Source organism: Poromitra crassiceps (genome assembly GCF_964638095.1).
Source record: "Poromitra crassiceps genome assembly, chromosome: 6".
Lineage (NCBI taxonomy): Eukaryota > Metazoa > Chordata > Actinopteri > Beryciformes > Melamphaidae > Poromitra > Poromitra crassiceps.
The window spans coordinates 15,342,770-15,366,242 of record NC_139627.1 but is presented as its reverse complement, the minus strand read 5'-3'; the positions used below and the strand labels follow the sequence as shown (position 1 = coordinate 15,366,242).

The window sequence follows — 23,473 nt, the reverse complement described above, 5'->3', positions numbered from 1 at the left end:
GGGTAATTGGTAACTCACCACTTCCTGCTAAATCTCCTGACGCTAGGAGGCCCGGACCTGGGCATGGCGCTTTGGGCTTCCCCTCTTCGTCGTGGTCCAGGCTTTGTTTGGGCCCTAAACAGCTCAGACGCTGTTGTGTTGGAAAGTTCATAGGGGTGTTGGGAAGAGCACCCCGTGCACGGTGACGGGCAGTGGTGTGTCATCCTCTTGGCTGTTGTCTCTCACTAGATTTGTGTCAGTCCGAGTCTTTCGGTTAGCTTTCAGGTTTTTCTGTCACCTCCATGGTTCCATCACTTCCAGCTGAGCTCACCATAGAAGCCTCCTCACTCCTCTTCTCGAGGAGGCACTTTATCCTGGCAGTATATGGACTTTTTCCACTACTGTCCTTTTGATGTCTTAAATGTTTTATTTGTTTTATTGCTGCAGTGATATTGCTGTTGTATACAGCGTATAGTGTGATTTTGCTCTATGTGAAGGTTGGTCTTCTAGTCTAGCCTAGGTAAACCCAGCCACCACGTGACCTGCTCTCTCAGTTCCCAGCAACCGCAGGAAATCGTTTAACAATGGTGGGAATCCAGACCATAGTGACTGAGAACAGGTCTGAGAGCAGGTCACGTGGGGGATGGGTTTACCCAGGCTACTTCTAGTCCACTGTATTCAGGTCACCTCCCTCCCCCTGATTGTACTGTATGTGTCTATGTACTTTTTTATTATGTATTGTTTCTTGCTGCAAGACTAATTGCCCTTTGGGGACATAATACATTTGAAGTTGAAGACAAATAAAAATACTGGGTAATTAAATTAAATGATGTTGATAGGTTTTCGTAACCCTACAAAAGCTGTAATAACCTGGGATGTTCTGCAAAATGCCTTTTCATGCTGCGTATTGATAGATCTGAGTATTGATAGATCTGAGTATTGATAGATCTGAGTATTGATAGATCTGAGTATTGATAGATCTGAGTATTGTGTCCGTAGCCAAGATGGATAAAAGGGAAATAAGGAAACGTCTTTGGAGGGAGGAGTCACAGAGAGAAGTGGCAGAGAGAAGCAGTTATTAGAGGCCAGTGTGGGTGTCGCTGTCAGGAATAGGTGGATGAACTGGAACCCGATTGTCACAACCACTGAATATTATTATGATGTAGGATTAACCAAAGCTTATTTGCAGCAGTTTGGGTGTCAAGTGACAGACCACAATGAAGAATTTAGCATTACCTTCCCTCATTTCATCATATGAACATAGTTCCCATAGGCCTCTTTGGTTAACCCAGTGATACCCAAACTGTGGTCCACACACACGCACGCACGCACGCATGCACGCACACACGCACACACACACACACACACACACACACACACACACACACACACACACACACACACACGCACTTTTTTTTTTTTACAGACAACAGTTTTTACACACATTAACCCTGAGGAGTAGGCTTGGGGCCATTTTCGGAAATATGATATTCGGGAAATATCACGTTTTTGAAAATCTACTTTCAGAGGATGTAGCAGGCTCAGTTTTAAAGCCAGTTGAGTGAACTTTCTGGTATCATATGAAACTAAAAGACCTAAGGCATCGATTGGTACCAACTATGTCATGTTGGGCTTGTCCGGAAGATAGTTAATAACGCTCCAAAATTAGGCTAAATTTTGGCGTGGGAAAACACTTTTTCACAGGGGTCCACTATTTCACAGCCTAATGTTGGCAGGTGTGTGTGTGTGTGTGTGTGTGTGTGTGTGTGTGTGTGTGTGTGTGTGTGTGTGTGTGTGTGTGTGTGTGTGTGTGTGCACGTGTGTGTGTGTGTGTGTGTGTGTGTGTGTGTGTGTGTCTATTTTGAACCAGTAGCCTTATGTTGTTACTGTATTGATCAGATCAGCAAATTTTATTTCACATGAAAACATTTTTTGTATCTGCAGTGGAAGTGGTCCTTGGGAAATTTGGTTTGGTATAGTGGTACTTCAAGTCTGAAAAGTTTGGGAACCCCTGGGTTAACAGATGGGTTAACCTGTTAACCCATCTCTGACTTAGCCCCTGTTTTAGCTCAGCACAGCACAGCTCAGCACAGCACAGGAGACCATTTCCTCCTCACTACAGTAAATGTCATTTCTTCGAAACCAGGAATGGGATTTTCCTCTTCATCTGACTCTGGGTCCGAGCAGTCCTGTTGGCGACATGTTTTAGGTGAAACAGGGATGACCACGCCCCCAACTCATTTGATTGCTCGCCGTTATTGCTTCTTCCTGAAAACGTGCGGCAAGTAGAAAAGATGTGGTTAAGATTAGGGTTAGGCTTTTCTTATTTAACTATGACCAAACCCTAACGCTAACCACATTGTTGTACTTGCCTAACACTAATGTTTTAAAATAAGAAACATGCTTGTTAAAAACGTGTGTGGTTTGACTGTTTTTTTTAACAGGCATGGACCAATGCATGGACCCCTTCTTTGAAGGAGGCCTTGGGGTTTCATTGTTTACCTGACTGTTGGGACTACAGGTGTTGTGTTGGGGAGGGCGTTTTCATTTTTGTCCGTTCATCACCAGAACAAATCTGCCCGTCTGCTCCGTTTCAGGTTCCTCCTCTTGTGGGGAGAAATCCTCTCTGGCCCAATGGGAGATCTCAATATTGGTAGGTGGTCGGTTTCGTCTACTTCCCCTTTCGACTGCCTTTTCTACTTCTACTTCAATAGGCTATACATGGTGCTGAATCATAACGGTAGACATAGACGTTATGATTTTCCAGATCTTTGCTTGAGGAAATGTTCTCTAACTGGACCTCTTTGAATTTTAATTGAGTACCCCTGCTCTAATAGCCGTTAATCACACTTCCAGTCTCACAGGGCTTCTTCACGCGCCTATAGTCTAACAATCATAAACAAAACTTTTATGGTTGGACTTGTGGTAGTTTATAGCATAAAATTATACATGATGCATATCGTATTTTGGTACATTTTTCTACAATTTTCTTGTGATGCTTTTTTTTTTTACACCCAACCTCCACCCGCACCACTGAATATTACATTTTTCTCTGCTCTATCTACTATTTGCTGGTGGTAGCCTACTATGCCATAAAAATGTCATTATCGTCAGCATTTTTCAATCTATATAAGAAGAATGTAGATTGTAGAAAATAAAATCAGTATGTTTTAATTCAAGGTGTGTGTGTGTGTGTTTGGTTCAGACAGTGCTAGAGCGCCCCCACCTGGATGAGCAAAATTTCATCATAGTGGGCAATACTTTCACACTATAAAATACTAGCCCATACAAATAGCATGCCTAGTGAAAATTACATTTTACACACATTTCTTTGACTCTAAAAGCACTGCACATTAAATTCACATTTTACCATCTGGGAAACAGTAACAGCATCAGTCTTTCTTCTCTGGCAGCAATACATGTTCACTGTGATCACTCAAAACACACAAATACTTTGTTACTGTACTTATGTAGGATTTTCAGGTAGCCTATCTGTACTTTACTGAGTTTTTCCCCTGTTTCCATTTAATCCTTTATTTGACAGATACATAGTCAGAGAGAGGGGAGGATATGCAGCAAATGACTGCAGGCCGGATTCGAACCTGGGTCGCGGCGACAAGGAGTGAGCCTTTATGGTATGTACTCCCTACATTTGAACACAGATAGATGTACAGATCTAGTATCTGTACTTTCTACTCCTTACATTTTCAAAGCAGTCTAGTTACTTTAGTTTTAATGCACCACAGACAAAAACAATGTGACGTTGTTTGTCTGTCTCTCTCGTCCAGACTCCCGCAGTCTCCCAGCGTTCACACATTATGTGCACCTTTTTGTGGAAAAACCATATCACACAAACGATTAAGCAAAGTATACATTCAGGCGGTGTCTCGTCATAGATGCGTGGTCAATGGTCCAGCGTGGGGGAAATCTTCCTGTTTTCCCCAGAAAATAATTTTTACTTTGATACTTTGTTACTTTAGAGATGTACTTTTTTTTACTTTCACTTGAGTAAGCAATTTGAATCAGTACTTCTACTTTTACCAGTCCTTTTTTACACAAGTAACTGTACTTCTACACAAGTAAAGGACGTGTGTACTTTTCCCATCTCTGGTCACGACTCACGTCACTACACCAGCCATAACTGGCTCTACATCCATATGTTCTTTCTTACACTTTTTATTGTCTTCTGAACATATATTTTTCTATTCTTTTTGTATTTTACTTATTTATATTTATGAACTGTTCTTTTCATACTGAGAAGACCCAGCATATAGGTACAACAAGCATGTAATTGCACTGTTTACCCTGTATGACAAACACTTTAACTTGAGCTTCAAGTTTTTTCAGCAGCAGCATGGGGCACGGTGGTGCAGTGGTAGCGCTGTCGCCTCACAGCTAGAAGGGCCTGGGTTTGATTCCCGCCTGGGACGCTGTGGGTTCCGAGGGTGTGTCCCCCCCCCCCCCCCCCTTCCTTCCCGTGTCTTCAGTGCCTACTGCCCAGGTGGGCTATCTTGTCTAATGGGCCTTTCTGTGAGGAGTTTGCATGTTCTCCCCGTGCTCCCCTGGGGTACCTCCATACAACATCGGTATGGACCCCCCCCCCGTAAGAACATACAGAAGATCATCATCTGACCAGTGACGACAACGTTTGAAGATGGTCCCCGGGCGCTGGACACAAGAAAGCTGCCCACTGCTCCTGGCTGCCCCCCGGAGGAAGGGCATGCCTCGATGGGATAAATGCAGAGACAAAATTTCACCGGCCACCGTCAGCATGAGTGTGTGTGGCTGGCAGCATGTGTGTGTTGGCTTGTCGTGTGACAAATAAAGATGAGTTTGTCTGTCCAGTTCTTATATTATCCTGAATGTGACATAATATGCCCCAATATGCGCCTCCAGTAACTATTTGGAGGATGAGTGTGGTACCAAAATGTAGGTGGGGACACAGAAGAGATCTGGAATCTCATCTGTTGGAGTTTGACCGCAGGTTTCCACTGGACTCTGAGGCTGGTAGCTGTCCAAGGTTGTCTCATCTTGAACCGAGGGACCGAGGGACGGCACCGAGTCCATACTGGGTTCATAACTGTGGTCGTCAGTCTGCAGCATGCTGTCGTACGCAGGGTTCACGAACACGATTCTGAGCGGAGCGGATGGTCGACCTGACGGACAGGAGATGTTTTTACCGTTTAAAGTGAGGGCTGCCGGGGTACAGCTTCTCAGCGGCTGGTTGTAGTAACCCTTGGGTGACTGAGTCTGCGTGCTGACAAAGTGCCGTTCCTCCTGGCTGACGTCAGCGCTTCCTGGTGGTTGTTTACAATACAGCTGCAGAACATCCACGATGTCCGCTTCACTGTGGTGACCCGAATCCACACGGAGCCAGTGACGACCGTGTTCTCCCTGGAAAAGACGGAAGAGACATGCAGTAGAAAGAGAGCGATGGTAGCTAGATGCACAGGAAGCATTTGTTTCCAATTGCATTGCAAAAAACAGCGATTAACATCATCAGCAGGGAAACTGGACTTTAAACGGACTAGATCAGTGGTTCTCAAATGGGGGTCCGTGGCACTTTGCCAAGGGGTCCACGAAAAGTTTTCAGGAAAATAAAAATAAAAACTTTGTTGTTGTTGTTGTTGCAAAAGTTCATAGTTCAAAGAAAATATTTTATGCTTTAAATCTAAAATGGTTCATGGATTACATTCTAATCTAACAAACCTATCAATTTCAAAGTCAAGCATGTTACCATGGAAACAATTAAGCTTAGCCCAAAATCACAAATCAGAATGAGCCGGTCCCCGGTATATTTTTTATCTTGTAAGGGGTCCTTGGCTGAAAAACATTTGAGAACCTCTGGACTACAGTAGATCACCCACCAGTGCTGTCAACCAGTTGTCTGTCAAAACTGGCTTTGGGATTGGAGGATAGATCTTCAGTTTGACACTGTTGGATGTAAGATTGCATGAAAATAAATCTCGTCATCATACAGGGCGGTAATGAAGTCAGTGCATTCTCATTTCAGTGGTGAGTTTGTGTGATAAATTTAGCACCAAAGAAGCAACTGGAAACACAGTCAATGGAGGCAGACATGTTGCTTACCATGTCCAGTGTCTGTAGCAAAGGATGGCAACGAGGGAAAGGAGACTGAAAAGGCTGACTAGGGAAATGTTGACCACCATGACCATTTTATCAGCTGCTGAAGGAAGACAGACAGTTCTGATGAGCGAGGAGAGTCAACTAAACAAAGACAAATGCTGCTGCTGGAAACTTCATATGATCTGGCTACTGATCGGACTGTTGTCACCCATAGATTCTGTAGGTTCGTCATCAGCACCATTATTATCGCTGATAAACCTGCTAGTAGGTTTCAATGGCTGTTATCAAACGACTTTATATTTAGGAAAATAAAACAACTTAGGGTTAGGGTTAGGGTTAGAATTAAGCAACAAAAAGCCTTAAAACGTAAACCGTAAACCTATGGCTGATAACGAATTGTTGATAACGACCTTCTGCGCCTACTAGTACTGTAGGTAGGGGGCACTACTGGCTGATATGAATGGGGTGATAAGACGCTGATACAGTAACGCTGATTGAATGGGGTGACAACAGTCAGATCGGGTGGATCTGGATTAGTTTCCTTTGTTTTGTTCCAAATTTTCCATAATCATATAAATGACATATCATATTACCAACAAGACAGACAGACAGGCGGTCAGTCAGACAGACAGACAGACAGACAGACAGACAGACAGACAGACAGACAGATAGACAGACGGTTAGTCAGACAGACAGACAGACAGACAAGGAAAGGAAAGCAAGTGTTTATTTAATAAATTCCGTTTCCTTAATGGTGTCCATAAGGACATGAAGGTAACTTCCTAGCATATCCCACACCTATGGATTTCTATTATAGTGCACTGATCCTAAAGGTAAGCAACATACTCAGTGGTTTCATGGTCAGTGAGAAGGAGGTGTCGCCACACTCTCCTGCCGATGTCCGCGCCTTCACTGTGAATTTGTAGGAGCTGATTGGGAGGTTTGGTGCTGTCAGGCTGGTGGCTTCGGGGTTGTCTAAAGGGAAAGAAATGGCCAATTCATTACAGTCACTCCTGAGGGACAGTGAAGATCCACATGTAACAGTGTTGAAGAAGTCTGTGAAACTGAGTATTTCACATGTAGCAGTGTTGAAGAAGTCTGTGAAACTGAGTATTTCACATGTAACAGTGTTGAAGAAGTCTGTGAAACTGAGTATTTCACATGTAGCAGTGTTGAAGAAGTCTGTGAAACTGAGTATTTCACATGTAGCAGTGTTGAAGAAGTCTGTGAAACTGAGTATTTCACATGTAGCAGTGTTGAAGAAGTCTGTGAAACTGAGTATTTCACATGTAGCAGTGTTGAAGAAGTCTGTGAAACTGAGTATTTCACATGTAGCAGTGTTGAAGAAGTCTGTGAAACTGAGTATTTCACATGTAACAGTGTTGAAGAAGAAGTCTGTGAAACTGAGTATTTCACATGTAGCAGTGTTGAAGAAGTCTGTGAAACTGAGTATTTCACATGTAACAGTGTTGAAGAAGTCTGTGAAACTGAGTATTTCACATGTAGCAGTGTTGAAGGAGAAGTCTGTGAAACTGAGTATTTCACATGTAGCAGTGTTGAAGGAGAAGTCTGTGAAACTGAGTATTTCACATGTAGCAGTGTTGAAGAAGTCTGTGAAACTGAGTATTTCACATGTAGCAGTGTTGAAGAAGTCTGTGAAACTGAGTATTTCACATGTAGCAGTGTTGAAGGAGAAGTCTGTGAAACTGAGTATTCCACATGTAGCAGTGTTGAAGAAGTCTGTGAAACTGAGTATTTCACATGTAGCAGTGTTGAAGGAGAAGTCTGTGAAACTGAGTATTTCACATGTAACAGTGTTGAAGAAGTCTGTGAAACTGAGTATTCCACATGTAACCGTGTTGAAGAGGTCTGTGAAACTGAGTATTTCACATGTAGCAGTGTTGAAGAAGTCTGTGAAACTGAGTATTTCACATGTAGCAGTGTTGAAGGAGAAGTCTGTGAAACTGAGTATTTCACATGTAGCAGTGTTGAAGAAGTCTGTGAAACTTTATTTTGGTATTTGGTATTTTGGCAACCCTTTATTTTACAGGTCCTTAACAACGCATGAACCATTTGTAATTACACATGAAAACTAATGTAATTACACAGTCATTACATTGGTGTTCATGTCTATTTACAAATAGTTCATATGTAGTGTGAGAGATTTAATCCGTACCTTGTAAAAGTTATGTTTAATTATACTGCATTATGTATTGTATTATGATATGTGACCTGCCAGCTTATTTAAGTGAAAGTGCCCTTAAGGCCCGAAAACTGTTGTTACAGAAAACAGGAAGTCTGCTTTAATATAAACCGTATAGTTAAGGGCTTCTGACCTGGCGTTGAACTTCCCCTTTTATTAATGTCAGACAGGGTCTATTCCTTTTTAGCAAAGTTCAGTAGACAGTCAGAAATCAGAAACCCTTTACTTGCCAAATGCATCAGAAGGACACACAGGAATTCATTCTGGCGTAACAGCACAACCTCCGATACATGTGCAGTCGCCAGCCGCTTCATTTTCACCTGACAGCGAGGGGTTTCACCGGCAGGATGTAGCAGGATCACGCTATGTCCACACACACCCCCCCCCCCCCCCCCTCCCCTGACCGACCAGAGGAGGCGCTAGTGCAGTGACCAGAACACATACCCCACCGGCTTCCCACCCACAGACACGGCCAATTGCGTCTGTAGAAACATCTGACCAAGCCCAGAAGTACCGCTGCCGGGAATTGAACCCGGGTCTGCGTGGTGGTAGGTACGTAACAGTAAGTGCTATTTAACCCCACACTACCTAGACTTCACGCCCCAAAAGTGAGTCAAGCGTTCTCCAGCAGCTAGCATTACTAGCTCAACATATAATCATCTGAAAATAAGTGGGTATCATCGTACTACCTGTACTGATGCTGAAACTTCCGTTCAGATTTGAGTGAGGTGCAGAGTTGTCAGTGTAATACATGATGTAGCCTTGAATGAAGGCACTCTGGCTTCTTGGGGGGATAGCGGGCCAGTACACCACAACATCTGAACCCAACTGTTCCCATTTCAGTTGGAACTGATTATCTGGAAGTTCTGGAAACACAAGAACATGAGCTGGGTGAGAGACAGTTGCAAAGTGTGGAGTGGTACATTCATTCAGTATACAGCAGAGGTGCGACCGAGTCGACTTTGCTCAACTCCCGACTCAGTCTCTCAAGTATTGGGGTGCAAATCTCAAGTCAATTCCCCAAATAAAATATCTTACAATACCATGTAGATGACCAAATCAAGTCCATGTCAGTACGTCAAGTCTCAAGTCTAAATGCAGAACAGCAAGTCAAGTCACAACAAAACAAGAGTCCAGTATCAATTCAATATCTGAAAGAAAACAAAGTATCTTCAATGCAATAGGGTTTGAATAAATATGAGTTTGATTTCTCGAATCGCTTTCAACCTCACTAAGTTCAATCATTCCAAACAAATTCAGGAAACAGAATTTAAATTCAGCCGTCATTTACTGTACACAAACACAAGCTCTCAAAGTACAAGTCAGAGTCAAGTCCCAAGTCACCAGAATCCAATTCATGACAAGTCTCAAGTCTTCTCTTTCTGCATCAAGTAAAATCAAGCAAGCTGAGTCTGACTCGAGTCCAAGTCATCTCTAGTTTACAGTAGAGTCATTATGAAGCGGAAATCCTTACTTGTCTCCCTGACATAGCCCTCTCGTCTCTCCAGTAGCTCTGGGGCTCCTTGGGTGCAGCAGGCATATATGGACAACTTGTATCTAACCCCATCTGTGAAGTGTTCTGGGGTGGAGATATGGCCAAGAAGGAGGAGGAAATGTATTGTTACACTGGTAGAAACCAAGGACTAAAACAGAGCGCCACCATTCTCCTGGAAGTCACCTGATAAGATCCTGGCATTGGTTACTCCAGGAGGCACATTGAGCCACTCCACTCTGCATGTGCTGAAGATGGGACACCAGTCCACTACGTAGCCACAGCTGGCTGCAGGGTTCACAGACCAGGACACGTTGAAACCACCGCCGCTACCACTGATGCCAGAGGACTCCACCGCTCTGCCTGAGAACAAGACACATTTATCAATCTTAGTTGTTTTCTAAATTACGCGTTTTGAGCTCAAATTAGCTTTCAAGCCAACAACGCAAAAAGCAGCTTTATTATTCCAACATTTTGCATGCTGATTTTTCATGTCAAATCTTCTGTTAGATCACTAGCTTACTCCTCTCTAATGTGAAACTGACTTTATTACATGCAGTATGTGTCAGTTACAGACTCCCACCAGCTGCCGGGGATATGTCCATCTTGTTGCAATTCCTACTGGTCACCAATAGAGGTCATCTAACTTCAACTCTTCAACCAACCAGCGTTGGTTGAAGAGTTGGGAGAGCATGATGTGTGGGGGAAGGGAAGAGAGGGGAATCAGAGAACGGCTTTCATGTATCTCGAGAACCGTTCGTCCGATTGACTTTGAACTTTGCGGTTGTGCTGCTGCGGGCCAGAGAAAGTACAGTGTCGAATTCGGTGCCCCCCCTTACTACTAGTAAGTAAAGCCCCCCCCCCCCCCCCCCCCCCCCCAATGGAAACGTGGAGGGGGGGGGGGGTAGTAACCACTAGTAACTCTTTAATACACACACACACACATGCACACACACACACACACACACACACACACACACTACTCAAGGTGCGCTGCTGAAAGTGCAGTGTTGAATGGGGGAGCCGTGAGGAACGAGCACTGCACTTGTAATTATAAGGACTTTTGCAGAGGCTGATGGCTGGTACTGTATGTATGTAGGCTTCCCCTCTTTTACTGTCTGAGCTGGAACCGGCCGTTTTCTACCTTGTTTGAATTATTCAGCAGATAGTGTTAGCTTCCTACAAGTGCGCTATGTTAACCTAAAGCTACATGTGTTTAGATTATTCTAACACCACTATTTCACTGCTCCGAACTTCCCATCTCCAAATGATGTTGGCATTATACATTGTTCAAATTATAGTAATCATGGTGAATTTGGAACTTGTTGAATATAACTGCATTGTTAGAGTATCAGCCATGTTATCCTATGTGTAGTAATTGGCAGTGGTGTTATTAAATAGAGTATATCATAATAATACTACTACTACTACTACTACTAATAATAATAATAATAATTGATAGACTCGTATAGCCCTTTTCTAAGTACTCAAAGACGCTTAATAACCTAAGAGGATTTAACCATGTAGTGTAATTTAATGATTGAGCAATTTGAGACATTTCTATTTGGTTGCCTTGTTGTACAGTATCTTGTGTCTGTTCATAATGTAGACCACACCATTCTCTACACCTCTAAACTCACTTTGTGTTTGTGTGTGTTGCACAGTATCTTGTGTCTGTTCATAATGTAGACCACACCATTCTCTACACCTCTAAACTCACTTTGTGTTTGTGTGTGTTGCACAGTATCTTGTGTCTGTTCATAATGTAGACCACACCATTCTCTACACCTCTAAACTCACTTTGTGTTTGTGTGTGTTGTACAGTATCTTGTGTCTGTTCATAATGTAGACCACACCATTCTCTACACCTCTAAACTCACCTTGTGTTTGTGTGTGTTGTACAGCATCTTGTGTCTGTTCATAATGTAGACCACACCATTCTCTACACCTCTAAACTCACTTTGGTTGCAGTACTGTGCTGCTGTTGTGCCAAGATAACAAGCCATAGCCTCTAGTTATTGGTATTCAAATATGGTCTGAAAAATCTACCGAGAAGTCTGGAAAAGTATGCAATTTCGAAATGGAAAATGTCTAGGAGCCCTCAAGGTCCCCACGTGGTCCCCGTACCACATGTTGAGAACCACTGCCTTACAGGCCGGAATGTTTCTGTAACTGACAGCAACGTGACTGTATCTTCCTACCTGGAGGCACCTGGGAGATGGTGATGGCTGCTGGGGAGGAGTTGCCAATGGCATTCCTGGCTGTAACGGTGACGATGTGCTCTTCACTGGTGTCGAGCCTGAGAGCAACCCTGTGCTCAGGTGGAAAGATGGTTTTGTTTTGTCTTTCATTCTGTCCGGCCTTCCTCCAGCTCACTTCATAGACTCTGATCTCACCATGACTCTGGTTTGGCAGCAGTTTCTGCAGAGGAACATCATCATTAGTTTATTCTCCTTTACCTCATATAGCACAGATACAGACACCAAACACTCATCAGACATATAGCACAGATACAGGCACCAAACACTCATCAGACATATATAGCACAGATACAGGCACCAAACACTCATCAGACATATATAGCACAGATACAGACACCAAACACTCATCAGACATATATAGCACAGATACAGACACCAAACACTCATCAGACATATATAGCACAGATACAGACACCAAACACTCATCAGACATATAGCACAGATACAGACACCAAACACTCATCAGACATATAGCACAGATACAGACACCAAACACTCATCAGACATATAGCACAGATACAGACACCAAACACTCATCAGACATATAGCACAGATACAGACACCAAACACTCATCAGACATATAGCACAGATACAGACACCAAACACTCATCAGACATATAGCACAGATACAGACACCAAACACTCATCAGACATATATAGCACAGATACAGACACCAAACACTCATCAGACATATAGCACAGATACAGGCACCAAACACTCATCAGACTTACCTTCCATATTATAATAGTTTGGTTAGGTTCCATCTGCATCCACACGTCTAATGAATCTGGAACTGTGGGGCAAATAGACAATACAGAGATTTATATTTTTTCTTTTTTGATCCAGTACCCTTTGTCATGTAAAAGAAAATATGGCATGTCGGTTGTATCCTTCCTTTATATAAAAGGGATTAAGTGGGTTCTGCAATTTTGGTCACGTTTTGGTTTTGGTCCCGTTTTTGGTTACATCTGGGCAATTGTGATGTCACTGATGATGTCATAGACATTGTGACACCATCAGTGATGTCACAATTGCTCGAGTGTAACCAAAAATCACTTATTGCCTGAGTGACGTCACGGATGATGTCATAGACGATGATGTCACAATGTCTCTGACATCATCAGTGACAAGAGCAGGCGAGCGGCGCAGCGGCTGAGCTGCGTATGCGAGCTCCTGGGCCGGCTCGGCGAGCTACAGGGCGGGCGAGGCCGCACAGCGACCGAGCTAGCGAGCCCACCCCAAACTGGTGATAGCACTACTCACAGCAGCCAACAGGTGGCACACAATGCATGGGCTTGGGCACACACACACATGCATGCACGCAGGGGCAGACACAGACAGACAGAGAGTGATTGCATGCTCTAATCCAGGGGTGGGCAATTATTTTTCATGGGGGGCCACATGAGAAACCCAGATTGTTGCCGAGGGCTGAACAAATATTGTCATGCCGTAACCCAGGGATGGGCAACTTTGATGATAGAGAGGGCCACAAAAAAATTAATGTCCTCGCTACCAGAGGGCCAGATTTTGCTGGGGGCTGAACGGCGCCTAGGCGAAACATTTTGGGCATTTGAAGGCAGATATACAGGAATAACTCATTTTAAATTAACAGTTGTGAGGTCATTATTCAGTCTTAACCACCAATATTTGATCATTTCCTCACTCACTCCTATGTCACCACCTGCTCTCCCTGCAGGGCTTGAAATTAACTTTTTTGACCACCTGCCAATATGTCTGCTAGATTTTAAAATTACCAGCCAATTAGAATTTCCACTAGCCAAAATGTTTTTCTTGAAATAAACCAGAATATGAGTGGGTTAATTTAAGCATAAGTATCAGTAAGTGGCCCGGGATTCTCAAAGCCTGTGTTGAGGGTCACATGAACAAAAATGCACTCTTGAAGCTAAATAAATCCAAAACCAATGAGTTAGCCTAATTATTTAAATTTTTACTTAAATGTAGAACAGTCATTTCTTACACATGAGATTACTTTTAGCCTTTTAGCCATAAAGAGTATTGAAAGATATTCCATATTCTAGACTGAAATGTTATAACAGAAGTGGAGTATTGGCCAGAATGACATGAACATTTGGACACTTATTCAGCGGGTATCTTGCATGTTGCGTTCAGGTGCACTGTAAATAAAAGAAAAAAAAAGTTTTTTTTGCAATTCCAGCACGGCCACACAGGGGGCGCTTGCGGGCCGCCAGTTGCCCAGGTCTGCTCTAATCCGAACAACTATCTTTGACTATTCCAAACTGGGTGTAAGGGTTTTTGCTGTTTATAAACTGGGTGTAAGGGTTTTTGCTGTTGTTTTTAACATTCCATACTCACCATCATCCTTTGTCTGGAAGGTATTTGTTGTGCTCCAGTCACTCCATTTCCAGAAATGATGCTCTGTTCCACATCGTACCTGCACTGTGTACGTCTGACGAGGCATCAGGCCGTGCAAAACTGTAACATTAAGGCCAACTCCAGAGTCATTTGTCTGGAAACAAAATAAGAACCAGATATGGACAATGATATACTTGAATGTTTTTACTTGAAACATCAATTTATGGCTCACCCTCAGTCCATTTTCAACTCACCCTGTGTGTTTGTGCACCGTGTCGAAGCTGTATTTGGCACACGACAGGTAGTTGATTGTACTCGTGTATCGTCCAGCTCCACTCCAGGCTGACATTTCTGCAGTTCACAGCTGAAGCTGTCAGTTCCTTTGGAGCAAACATGTGCACTGAAACAAGTGTTCAAATGAATTTGAGAAATATAGTGTTACAAAGGCCCACACATACTGTAAGCAGATAAGTATTTTAGTACTCAGAATATCGTCACTGTCGGGCGGAAATCTCCTATCTCCAAAACCACAACTTTTCAGGGGGGGGAAAAACGGTGCTCTTAAAATAACTGAACACCACGTCGTCAAAGTTGGCACAGTGTCTTCATTATGGTCAGTTACTCGCTGGATGTGTCATTACATTATTAATATCTTACCTGAATAAGCTCAAATCGTGTTACAGGATTATCATTCCGACTTCGAGGCACTTCCTCCGGGGCGAGCAGCCCTTGCACAGCCACTCGCCGTCCGGAGCACACAGCCGCGTGCAGATACCTCCAGGCGGCTCCTCCAGGCGGCTCCTCCAGCAGCGACCTCCAGCCCGCTCCCACGCCGACTTAGAGGCACCCTCTCGGGGGCACACAGCCTCTCGCTAACGCTAACATTAGTCTTGTCAGAAAGCACTTCGATCTGCATAGTTTAAATGAGTTTGCGGCCTAGGCATAATTCGAAAACATTTGAGTGATCTATTTACGTCAGACAACGTCAGAAATAAACAAAACAAAGTCAGAAATAAAGGGTGATGTTCGGTGTCTGCTTTGCGGGGTGGAGCTTCGAGGTTTTGTCGACAGATTAAGGGCAAATGGAGTTACGAGACTTAGTCACAAGATCGTTTTAATGCTTTTCCACTGGTTAAATTTGGTCAAACCCAGAGACGTGAATGGTAACCAATGGCATTGATTTATGACAGTAAACAAATATATATATAAAAAGAAATTGACATACCCGCCGGACAGTGATGATTTTACAACATTTACAGAACTACTGCACCTCTTTCATTCAGGTCTGCCCTGTCTGTGAGCTCATGTGAGCCAAGCAGATTTTGGGCTTTCAATGTCCAGTTCCTCTCACCAACATTCACTTGCACTTTCTGTTTGCAGCTGTGCCTTTTGGTTTCTTCATTTGAGCATTGTCTGTAAAATAAATGGGCAGAGAATATATATTCAGTCCCCAATACATGTAAATATATATTCAGTCCCCAAAACATGTAAATATATATTCAGTCACCAATACATGTAAATATATATTCAGTCACCAATACATGTAAATATATATTCAGTCCCCAATCAATACATGTACATATTCAGTCACCAATACATGTATTCAGTCACCAATACATGTATATATATTCAGTCACCAATACATGTAAATATATATTCAGTCACCAATACATGTATATATATTCAGTTTCCCCCCAACATAAACAAACAGGCTACCATCAGTGATCCTACAAACTGAAGCATACTGCAAATACATTCATCTTAACAAGTGATTTAGTCGGATATTCAGCCTATCATACCAAGAGAGAAAAAAATTGACAATGAGGAGAGATAACTCCTCAGAAAGATCACTGTATGCTATCAAGAAAATGACACTGGATTCGGCTAACTCCTTTGAAACGGGTTGATTTGCATGGTAATTAAGTGAAATGATCTCACCCCAATGGCAGATTCTTTCGCTGATTTGAAGACAATTATGATTTTATGGCTCGATAATAGATCAAATCACTTGTTAAGATGGACGTTTTTTGGATGCAGGCGTATCAACAAGCTGCAGTAATACGCCTCTTCTGTGATACCTTCCAAGCAGTCGATAAGCTGTTGCTCTGGGTCCAAAGAGGTGTGTCTCTCTGGTTATATTCCAGTGGCATTCCACTGATTGCAGATCCCGGGTCTCACACTGAAGACCCCAATCAGCAGGCGGGTCTGAGGCAAGGAAGCACCATCCCACAGTAAGGTACAGTTGCATCTCTATAGAGAGGCAAAGTGACCGCCTACTTCCTGCTTCAGCACTGTACCAGAGATTTTCATCCGCCATTTATTTTCCCATACACATTTCGTAAAATGCGTATACTAAATAGTTTTACTGGTTCAAACCAAACGGTACAGATATATTTAGAAACAGGAGAGATCGCACAACATTTCACTGGGACCAAAATGTAAAGAAACATGCGGCTTTAAAGAAAATATTTTTTCGATGTTGTTTTTGTTTTGGTCCGAGTGAAATGTTCTATGGTCTCTCCCGATTATAGCGTCAGCTGAACCGTTTGGTTCGACGAAGTACAACTATTCTATAAGCCTTTTACGAAATGTCTATGGGAAAATAAATGGCGGATGAAAATCTCTGGTACAGTGCTGAAGCAGGAAGTGACGTTCCACTTTGCCTCTCTATTGGGACAACTGAACACATACAAACTACAGAATATCAAAAGATGAAGTCGTACTTACAGCCGATATAAACACAGGCGCCGAAGTCATCTTTATTACATATAACATCAGTGCAAATGTGTGGGGGTGGTGTGTTGAGGTGGACAGTCAACACATAGGACTGATTACTGATCTTCGTAGCGGTCACGTCACTACTGGTATACCCCTTTATAAACATTTGCTCAAATCTCCCCCCTGGCTCCAGAACACAGCAGAAGGAGAATCTGCTGCCAACCTCAACCACTTTGTCCTGTGGAAAAACCATCGGTCTGTCTGACGGGTTCATCCCTGCAGAGCAAAGTCAGATCGAATCAATATCTGAAAGAGTAAGGTGGCTATCAAATTGTGTGTGTTATAGCTAATAGTGTGTTAGCTTTTGAAAACAGAGCTCCCACCGCTTCCTAAACGTCAAATTCAGGGACCTTTCAAGGATTTTCCAGGCCCAATTCCCTTAAATTCAAGGACCCAACACGGCATAGTTTGAGACACGGATCAAGGTTACTGTTACAACATGAGAACTAGCAGGCAGAGGCTTGCACTCCTCAACTGTGCTGTTACATGTTAAGTTAAAAAAAATTTATATATCAAAAGAACTTCAATTTCTATTCTTGCACATAATAGAGACACTGCGTAACGCGTCATCATTCCGAAACCACGCCCAAGACGGGGGGAAAACAGAAACCCCCCCTCCAATCCTGGCGTTCTCCTATGTCACGTGCATGGTTGCGTGTTGCACAAAAAGATCGTATATACGGAAGATGAACACTCCAACTCACTTCCTTGACAGCTAGATCCACATTTTTCTTCTCGCCAATTCTCAATGGCTTCCTTGTTTTGCTCAGGAGCACAAAAAAACTTTAACTGGCAATTTTTTACATTTGTTGTCTGCGCAGCCCCACCACACAACAGCTTTTAGCTATGTTTAATTCAAGGAAAATGACGCTGGTGTGTGGAAATGAACGGAGCTTTTCCCCCGTGATGGGCGTGGCCTATTTCATACAGTGTCTCTATGTATAAATTCAAGCACTTTCAATGACCGATGTCTATATTTATGTCTAGTTTCAAAAACTCTGAAGGCCTTGCTCCCCCCCTCCCTCCAAATTCACAAACTTTCAAGGATTTCAAGGACCTGTGGGAACCCTGTATAAAAAACAATCAAAACACATGAAGTGAAGTGGCCCTCAGGCTGAATATTAACCAGGAATAGTCTGTTGTTGACCCCGTGGGCTTGTGTGGTTTCCGTAGCGGGAACTCAGTGTGAGTGAATGGGAGGCACACTCTAACGCCAAAGGGGAAGTCCAGTTCCAGGAATGAGTCGTCCCTATGTGATCTGTGGTAACAACAACTTCATCCTGAAAATAATATGGATATCAGGTGACTGTTATTCAGGAAGTCTGGCTGTATCCGCTCCGGCTTTACAGGGGAAATGACAGAGAAACTTACATCATGTACCGGCTTGCCAGCTCTGAGAACCTCCACCTCATAGACCAGCTCTTCCTGTATCGCGGAGCAGGAGGGGTCGTCCTCCCACGTGATGAAGATCCTCTGGTCGGTGAAGTCATGCACCTCTGTCATATTCCGAGGTCCACACTGTAGGACGCCTGTGAGGAAAATGCCCATAGTGTGTAGGAGTAGTAAGTTCATTCATGCAAAGTCCCCTTAACATTTTCAACTGTATCTAACAATGGGTACACACCTTGGGATAGTTTACCCACCTCTGTATTTACCACGACACCCCTGGAGGAGACTCCATCAAAACATCCTCCTTAAACACCCCCTTTAATGAGTAACTCCTTACTGTACTTTGGTTTGTGGCATGCAACTTTCAATTAATAACACATTAAGACGATAAACTATGCATAAAAGTTATGAAAAATCATAAATCACAAATAAACCCATGAGAAATCCCTAAAATGATAGTAACCATCTTAAAAAATACTATATTCAGTCCGACACCTTGCTGAGTAATATTAAACTACCAAAAGATACCACTGCATGTCGTGATATCAACTGTAAGAGCCCCCAACATGGTATTGAACTGTGCTCCCTATATGATAATATTGTGAATTCCCTCCTTGTCGCCAGCAGGCCTTTGCATAAGACCAGACCACACAAAGCCAAGCCAGGCTGGAATGATTATGTGGAAGAGCTACATGCTGAGGCTAGAAGGGCTTTCAAAGTATGGGTTGAGTCAGGCAGAGATAAGTATGGCCCCTTATTTGATTATAAAAAACAAAGCAAATGCAAGTTTTAAATATGCTCTACGCTTCATTAAGAGAAATGAAAATACGATGAGGTCTGATTCTCTTGCAAGGAAGCTACACAACAATAGTACTAATGAATTCTGGAAAGAAATTAAACAAATGAATAATTGTAAAACCTCACTACCAACGGGGTCATCCCTATGTTCCCCGGGTCCTATGTTCCCCGTTTTTGTGGGACCGGGGAACATAGAACCCTTTCTATGAACTTAGGTTTAGGCGTGGGGGTGGGAGAGGTTAGGCTTTGGGTTAGGGTCTGGGGGAGGTTAGGTTTAGGCATGGGGGGAGGTTAGGTTTGGCGTGGGGGCTGGGAGAGGTTAGTGAAAAACGGGGAATATCGAACCCGGGGAACATAGAACCCGGGGAACATAGACATGATCCCCTACCGACCAATATTGATGGTGTCAGCGGCCCAGAGGAAATCTCTCAGCTATGGAGGAAACATTATTATGAGCTGTTCATCTTCACAGTGGGCAACATTGACATTGAAGAGGATGTGATCGTCTCCTCACAAGAATTATATGATGCAATTAGGATGCTAAAAGACAATAAAGCATGTGGCCATGTGGCATGGATAATATATCTGCAGAGCATTTCAAACTTGCGAGCAGAAAACTCTGTCCCCTATTGGGCATTTGTTTTACAGGACTTTTTGTTCATGGTATTTTACCTGACTCTATTTGATCTGTTTTATTAAAGCCCGTTATTAAAGACAAATCTGGTCAAATCAACAGTTCGGACAACCACCGGCCTATAGCTTTGGCCAGCATCTTTTCCAAGGTTTTGGAGAGGACGATACTGAATAGGCTGGAACAGTTCATCCTGACCGCTGACAATCAATTTGGTTTTAAACCTAAACATGGCACAGATATGTGTATTTTTGCTTTAAAATACATTTTAGATCTGTATAACAGACACAATTCTACAATGTTTATGTGTTTTATTGATGCCTCTAAGGCCTTTGATCGTGTAAACCACGGAAAATTGTTTTATAAACGGCAAGACAGAGGGGTTCCCTCATCTCTTGTGAGAATCCTGGTTTTTTGGTACTCACATCAGTCGATGTACGTAAAATGGGGTGACTCCACATCTGCTCCATTTAACGTATGTAATGGAGTAAAACAGGGGAGCATTTTATCCCCCTTTCTCTACAATATTTACATGGATGAGCTTTCCATCCGGCTAAACAGCTGCAGAACAGGCTGCATGGTTGGTGACACCATTATAAATCACCTGATGTACGCAGATGATCTGGTTATCCTGTGTCCATATAGTGCTGGCTTTCAAGAGTTACTAAGAATATGCTCTCAATATGGCTCTGATTTCGATATTAAATTTAATGGGAAAAAGAGTAATGTCATGATAGTCAGAAGCAAGGAAGATAATAAATTGTCATTCCCTGCCTTCTTTCTCTCTGGCACTGTCCTTAAATCATGTGGAGAGGTTAAATACTTAGGACACTAACTGACCGATGACCTGTCTGATGATAGGGACATTCAACGACAATACAGAATGATGTACGCTCAGGCTAATATGTTGATACGTAAATTTAGTATGTGCTCAATGTCTGTGAAGATTACTCTGTTTGAAACATTTTGTACACTGCCCACTTGTGGCGGCACTACAAAAGTAGAAGTATGCAGAAACTCAAGGTAGCATATAATGATGGCATGAGGCTGCTGCTGAAAGTGCCAAGAAGGAGCAGTGCAAGCCAAATGTTTGTAAGTATTGGTGTTTCTACATGCCCTGCTGTACTCAGGAACTTCATGTACAATTTTATGTGCAGGATCTCTGAGTCACCAAATAGCATTATCTCAGCACTTGTAAACCCTGCCATGAGTATGGTTAGGTTCACCTCAAGGCTTTGGAACCACTGGCGCTTTAGCCTATATGCAAATATTGGAACTATATAAATTTGTATCTGTCTGTATTTTTTATTATGTTTTGTATTCTGTATATTTTTTTTATTGTGATGTACTATGGACCGCCTCTGTGTCTGGAATAAAGTGTTGATTGATTGATAACCATGATAGTAACCTTACTTTTATAAAGCTATTCTTTTTTGAAGTAACTTGGCATCTCGGGTGTGTGTGTGTGTGTGTGTGTGTGTGTGTGTGTGTGTGCACAATTGCTCAAGTGACATCAGAAATGCGCAAAATCTAAATATCGCAATAGAAATTGGGTAATGGAAACACGTACATTTCGAAAAACCTCCCAAATATCGCAAAAAGTTTTTGCGCTCTCATGAGGTGGTTTTTCAGACGTGTCGATATAGCAGTTTATCGCAAAAGTGTAATGGAAACACATTTTCCGCATTTGCACGTCATGTGGCCCATCTTCTCCTTTGGAAAAGCAGCGGAAAATGAGGGAGAAACGGTTCGATAAGCCGTGGCAAAACCTCCGCAGCAAGTGGAAAACTTTGAAGCAACGCTACCTAGCAGAAAGACGAGTGTTATGCAAAAGCGGAGCCGGGCAAAATAGATAATGTTTAATGGCAGAAATCGATCCATGGTGACAGGCTGCCTGTGAGCGCGCATTTGGCACAGCGGCGAGATGAGGGGATGAAAAGCACACACCGGTGCGGTGCTCCTGACTGAAGTGAATACAGTGACTGTGAGTAATACATTACACACGTTTCAGGTGCAATGTTATAATTGTAATACACAACATTCTGATTATTGAACCAAATCAGCCTTTTCCCCCCTCCATCTCTAAATCGGACCAGTTGTATTAGGCTACCTTTTTTCCTCTGTCTGTTGCGCTCACTGCATTCACCGCAGCCAGCAACATTTTGCGACTCATTTTCTTTTGAATTGATAATCAGGCTCGTTTATATGCGTTGTAACTTCATGTTGTGATTTGCATTGACCATTGGTTGGATTTGAGCATGCAGGGGACGGGATATGGGGCAGATCCCCGTGCGTAATCACTGTGGCAGCTGCTGGTAACGGGAATGCGTTCAGGTGTGCGCGCCGTCAGACCAAACTCAACTTCAATGGAAACGCCTACAAGTTGCAATTGTACATTGTCGAAGTTGTAGAAATATCACAATTATTTTGCGAAAAACTGTAATGGAAACACAGCTACTGATGACATCACTTCCAGTTGAGTGACATCACTTCCGGGACACAAATTTGAAACAAACATTGCCCACATTGCCAAATGTATATATAGATATATAGATAGATTAATTAATTTAATGTTTATATGGGCAACCTGGTAATGCAGCGGTAGAGTCCCTGCCTACCAAGACGAGGGTCACAGGTTCAAGCCCCTGTGTTACCTCGGCTTGGTCGGGTGTCCAAACAAACACAATAGACAGTTTTGACAGCAGCCATTTTGACATCAAAGCAGGGTAAAGACAGGTGTAACCAATAGCATTAATGATGGTTCCATTCCATTTAGGTGTTCCAGTGCCGGGGCCCTCATTAAGTGACCGGGACAGCAGGGGGAATTGGCTAAGTACAACTGGGGAGAGAATCTGAGAAATCTTCATGAAAAAAGAATTATATATATATTTTATGTTTATGTCATGGACAAATTAAGGACATGTCAAGTTAAGTTATATTAAGTGGTCTGGTTTCATAGTGTAAGTATATATTATTCATGATCTGTATTTGTCTGGGTTTTCTTGACACCCCCGCCCAGCCCTCCACAGAAATAAATGTCATTACATATTCAAAGATGTAGCCCACTACCAGCAAAAAAAATTCATCAAGCAACAGTGAAAGCAAAACTATTATTTATTGTGTTACTAATAGTAACTTACTATAAGTACAGTATAGAATCTGTATTGTTCATTTACTTTGCAGATTACAGATATTCTTAACAACTATTACAGTTATAAAATGAGTAACTCACCATCGCCTGGGTCACTTCTTCGATCTTGTGTTCCCATGCAGAACAGTGAGACCAAGAAAACCCACGTGAACATCATACTGCTCCTCATAATGACTGCTATGTTTATGGTGAAATACTTTAGTCTCTTCTCTTGTCAACACTGCTTCATGCCAGGAAGCCTGTGGAAATACATGTGTATAATTCCTGTAATGCCTTTAGAATGAACAATATAAACAGTAGACTGCATCTGTAAGTTATGAGGCATTTATAACGAGGAGGAATCAAAATAATTACTTACACAACAAGGT

General features: G+C 42.7%; 1 protein-coding gene across 1 annotated transcript; it reads right to left on the bottom strand.

Annotated features, from left to right (window-relative positions):
- Window positions 1-3,593: 3,593 nt before the first annotated feature.
- On the bottom strand, window positions 3,594-18,639 carry LOC310777738 (leukemia inhibitory factor receptor-like; the record flags this gene model as incomplete). The annotated part of the gene is made up of 16 exons (XM_083638104.1): window positions 3,594-5,373; window positions 5,847-5,913; window positions 6,070-6,166; window positions 6,913-7,041; window positions 8,959-9,135; window positions 9,744-9,848; window positions 9,948-10,124; window positions 11,963-12,182; window positions 12,756-12,817; window positions 14,359-14,512; window positions 14,613-14,758; window positions 15,629-15,771; window positions 16,437-16,563; window positions 17,086-17,352; window positions 18,263-18,416; window positions 18,508-18,639. The coding sequence occupies 16 exons, from the start codon at window positions 18,637-18,639 to the stop codon at window positions 4,879-4,881; spliced, it is 2,652 nt and encodes an 883-aa protein (XP_083494230.1). The 3' UTR covers window positions 3,594-4,878.
- Between the last annotated feature and the right edge of the window lie 4,834 nt (window positions 18,640-23,473).